Raw genomic sequence first — 5,218 nt, forward strand, 5'->3', positions numbered from 1 at the left:
TGATAAAACAAACAACTTTTTCCTTTAACAAAATTGCGTTCGATAAATAGTTTTTGCCCTTATTTGTCTCCTCAACCTCAACCTGTTTTCCTGCAAAAATTACTAATTAAAGGAAAAAGTTGTTTCTTTTATCATAATATACTTTATCATAATATATTCCGTATGTAAATGAATATTACATACGTATGAAATAGTTCAACAAGATCTATATTTATATTTAGTTACTTAGTTTCATTATTTAAATGAAAATTGTCTTATTTTATCTTAATTATTTAAAAAAATGTCTTTTTATTGAAATAATTTTTAATCTAAATTTTAAACCGCTGCAAAACGTGTTTTGTATTATTTTCAAATACTATGGAAAAATTTGTAATTTTTCTATGTTATCTTCCATTTTGTTAAAAGATACATTTTTAAAGATGAAGATGAATGAATAAAAGTAACAGCGAGAAGTTTATTTAAAGCTTTTCTATCTTAAAATAATAAGAAATTAAGTAAATATACTACACAAAAGTTTAATTGAACGTATTAAAAGAGAGAATTTTCTATTAAATGTTCGACAAATTGATCCTAAAATGTCTAATCAATTTCTCAAGAATCTTCTATTTTTTTTCTATTTCAATTTAATATTTAAATTCAATGCAATTTCAGACTTTTAGCCATTCTTAGCGATAAACATGTCATTAATTGTAAGTTAGTATAGATGAGAATCTGCCGTCGAGACGAATCGATAAACCGGTTTACCGAAGGTTTCCGTGAAGTTCCAAGAACTTTTATTATATATCTTTGCCACGCTTCCGCGCTTTCATCATCGATCGCAAAAACAAGCGGAGCACTTCGCCAAGAAGGTCGATGAACCAATCAGGACACTGAATCGGGCCTAGTTTCAGTCCTTTCTCTCTTTCTCTTTAAGACTATCTTTAGCCTACTTTTTCTATTTTATGCCTGCCGCAGTAACTTAAATAAAACCAACGGAAATGCATACAGCAAAAGGATTAAATCGCGAATGTCAGAAGTATTTCTTCTCGAGACAATTTTAAGACACCCTGTAGAAAACAGATTGGGCACAATCATTAGCAACAATTAGCGGGAATCTCTTAATTAGCGTGTTAAGTTTCAAACAAATCTTGCTCCGTACAGTTGCACACAAATACATTGTAGAGAAACTAAAATCGAACAATCATTACTGTATTATAGCTTAATACAGTACCTGTATTATAACTTAACTTAAAATTAAATGCAAGTAGTGTCAGCAACATCAATGATAATTTAATTGCTATGTTAAGTTGCATCCTCAAAAAAATATTTAACGGTTTCCAAATTAGGACGAAAATATAAAAATAAAAATTTCGAAATATTATTGAAAGTATCAGGGAAAAATTTATAGAATTCTTAAGATAAGGAATTTGACAACTCCCTATTTTTATTGTGAATTTTTAATCCATAGAATCACGTCAAGTTCTATTTCTCGATGAAGAACCAAGGTTGCTTGTCCGTTCCCTCCTTTCCTTTCCTTTTGTTCTCCCTCTCTTGCTGTCCCTTCCTCTCACTCCTTGTTACCTGTAAGGTAGAACGTTTCGATTTCTCTTAAACGTGGAGTTGTGGTGGCGTCTTTACAATCGGCATCATCGTTGTCGTTCTGAGGACACAGCTGTTAGTCGTGTGTGCACTGTGCACACGTTAGTGCACGTGGTCGTGTTCTGTGAACTATCACGCGAATGCATGGATTATATAGTCATTAAATCATGCATCGCGATGTAGATCTGTTGGAAAATCGATCCCGTTGGAAGGAAAATTGATCGCGCAAACTTTTAATTTGCTCCTTTTGAATTCTGCATGATTTGCATGTGATAAATATTTTTGGTTCTTAGTGAAATGTGATTATATGTAATAAAAAAATTCATTGTGATAGATAGCAAATCTCTCAATTTTCGGAACATTTCTCTCTATAATTTTTAATTCTCAATTATATAATTCTCAATTATATAATTTTTACTCTAATTTATATAACTGTCTGTTACTTATTTATCTTTAATTCTGAGTTGTATTGAAATTTCATTGTAATCAATGCCACCAGTATGTGCAATATGCGAATGATTTTGCAGTACAATTTTGAAATAAATTTTTTAAGCGAGATTTTGGAAGAAAACTAGATATTGGGTTGAGTTGCTATTGAATAAAAATTAAAAGAAGCTATGAAGATGATGATATTAAACTTATAGATGCTTCAAATATTAATCGATGTTTCTTTTCTGTTAAAAAATTTTGTCTTCTGGATCTTCTTTCTGGAATTCTCATTATTTTGTAGCAGTTGTTTCTAATTCGTAGATCTCCCTCTGTCTTTCCTCTCTTTAGATCTATTCATTGTTATTTTTATTCTGAAGCATCAGTCGTTGTTCAGACAACAAACCTTCTGACTCATATTCTTCTTAAGTTAAGATTTTGGAGAATTCAAAAGAGCTCCTCTTAAAAAGACCACGAAGCTCAGTAGATATCAGGATCAGAAGATAAATACTCTATTTTGAAGCTTATCTTCTTCAATAAACTTTTGTGAAATATATATTTCTTGAAACAAGATTTCGGCATCAAATTTTGGGATAAGTTTTCGTATCTCTTCGAGGAAAACCATGAAAAATAACATGGAGGACCTTGAACAATCTGTAAATTCAAGAATTATTCAATCGTGCGGGAAAGTCTGTCAGGAACACAACGAAGAAAATTGCCCAAGCGAGAATGAACGCGAGTTTGAATCGCTGGAATACGAGGAAGATGCATATTACTCAAAGCTGACAACGACGCCGAGCTTTGATGACATCGACGAACTGGGCGACGAGGAAGTGGATGAGCTAGTGGTTCACTGCTGGCGCGATTCTAACGGTGAGATAGACGAGATTGTTGTGGACGACGGCAACCTCTCTGTCGAGACGGAGTTTCTGCAGGAAGAGTTACATGACGGCCGCAAGAAAAAGAAGAAGCGAACGATCCGAGTGATCTTCCAAGACTTCTCCAAACCTTACCTCGCTAAGATCAGCAATAGCCAGAACTACAAGAAATTCCTCGAGTTGATAAAAGGTGCTGAGGAAAGAGGAGAGAAATCGCTTCGTTATTTTTATACTCGTAATTTATATTAAAAAAAAACTTGTTGAATTTCTAATGGACTTTGCTGAATTTCTAATAGAAATTAGAGCGATTGTAAAATTCATTATAAATAGTAGAAATTAGAGCGATTGTAAAATTCATTATAAATAGTAGAGGGAATGTTATTTTTTTAAATTAATCAGAAAGGTTATCAAGTTCCAGTCATTTGACAATAATGTTTAAGTCTTAAAAAATTTGGTATCAAGCTGTTAAAAAATTTTCATGAATTTATAAGTGCTTAAATTTGTGCATAGAGATATTTAATTTCTAACATAATAATTATGTACTTTCACGTGAGAAATTTTGCGGTTACGTCTAGCAACTTCTCGTCTATTCATTTCTTCTCGACGTGTGAAAGTATACGAAAAAGAATCATGAAATCGCTATCGAATACAGCGATGTGGAAATATACTTTTAATTTTTCTGGGACAATGTTTCGCTCTGCTGAAACTGCAGAATTCCACGCATTCCTCTGCAATCAGCGAAACAATCGAAATCGTTCGCTAAAGGTTTACTTGCAATCACTTTCTGAGAATAATTGATAAATTACAGTTGATTACATTTCTATTTTTGTGTTGATATTTAATGCAGATAAAAACCGAATAATTAGATAAATTTTTTTTCTATCAATTGTAAACCAGAACTACACTCAGAAAAAAATAGCCTAAATTTTAATAAATATTTATTTGAATACTGCCAACTAAACGTTTACTTAGAATAAATTAATATTTACTTAATAAAAAAAGTGATTGTTAAATCAAATTAATGTTTTTTGTATCAAATAAATATATTTTTATATTTAATAAATATTTAGTTGGTACTATTCAAATAAATATTTATTGAAATTTTTTAGGATATTTTTTCTCGGTGTGGTTAAGATATCTTTTTAATGTTATCTATATATATTTAGTTTTAATTTCAGTTTGTAAAATGAGCCTTATTTTTATTTTTAATTTAACTTTGATAACGTAATATTACTTGTTTTATATACAAAGAATGATTATAATTTAAGTAGAATATATATAAACGTCATCTTTTATATGTAATATAATAATCTGTATTAAATTGCAACCTAGCTTGCGAGAAAAGTAATCCTCCGAGTTAGCGTGACCGTCATGGTACCGTATGCCTCACGATTAATTTCCTTCCTTCCCTTTTGTTCCAGGAGAAGATGCCTCGCTCCACTCGGCCGGGTCTCTGTCGCCATCATCGGATACCATGGCGAACGAGCTTCAAGGACTCTCCTTAGAGGAGCAAGAACAGCAAAAGGCTGAATGGAGCGCTCAATTAGCAAAGGTAGATTTTTGAGACCCAAATCCCGAGGATAGACAATAATGAAAATCAATTTCAGGTTGAAGAAGAAATACAGACTCTGAGACACGTTCTCGCCAATAAGATTAAAGTCTCGCAGGATTTGAAAAGGAAGCTTGGCATTAGTGTCTGGAAGGAGCTCACTGATGATGTTAATCAGGGACTCAAGAACGTTAAGGAAAGTCACGTGTATGTATCCTGCTGTTAATTTGCTTTCTTTGCATGTCTGTTTAGTCTGTGTGTACATGTATTCTATACATACTCTATACATACTCTATATGTACTCTATGCACTCTGCCATATTTTATGTATAAAGGAGAAGTGGATGAATAAATTATAACAGAATCACAGAATATCTTTAAACTTGCGAAATACTTTATTGTATATTAACTAAATAATTAACAATCTTCGAGATATGCGCGAATAGATTTCCAAATCTCTTATTTCTTCGCTAAGGTTTTTTATGTATCCTTTTTATTTCTCGTTTCTTTGTTTTCTTTTCATTTCTACGAAGTGACGCCGGTTATTCTTTTTTTTTTTATTGATATTCCACTTCTATTCTTTAGATACACGTAGAAGCATTGATTTTTTTTTTACTTTTGGTTGGGTTCTCATTCAGTTATCAGAACGTCGGCGAGACATTCGGTCGCTTAACCAGGACAATCTCCGCGAACAGTTTGTAAGTACGCACAAAGTGTCTCATTTTCCTCTTTTCGCGATCCACGTTTTATGACAGTGTGCATTATATTAACATATATATAAATATATA

General features: G+C 32.0%; 1 protein-coding gene across 1 annotated transcript in view; it reads left to right on the top strand.

The window, feature by feature from the left end:
- The first annotated feature begins 1,604 nt into the window (after positions 1 to 1,604).
- LOC108749559 overlaps positions 1,605 to 5,218 on the top strand; it is a 5,103-nt gene continuing 1,489 nt past the window's right edge. Inside the window, 6 exon segments of the mRNA XM_018488335.1 lie at positions 1,605 to 1,766; positions 1,768 to 1,802; positions 2,618 to 3,072; positions 4,304 to 4,434; positions 4,490 to 4,638; positions 5,069 to 5,128. Of these exon segments, the coding sequence (XP_018343837.1) occupies positions 1,746 to 1,766; positions 1,768 to 1,802; positions 2,618 to 3,072; positions 4,304 to 4,434; positions 4,490 to 4,638; positions 5,069 to 5,128 (851 nt within the window). The 5' untranslated portion in view covers positions 1,605 to 1,745.

Source organism: Trachymyrmex septentrionalis, unplaced genomic scaffold (genome assembly GCF_001594115.1).
Source record: "Trachymyrmex septentrionalis isolate Tsep2-gDNA-1 unplaced genomic scaffold, Tsep1.0 scaffold3, whole genome shotgun sequence".
Taxonomy (NCBI): Eukaryota; Metazoa; Arthropoda; class Insecta; order Hymenoptera; family Formicidae; genus Trachymyrmex; species Trachymyrmex septentrionalis.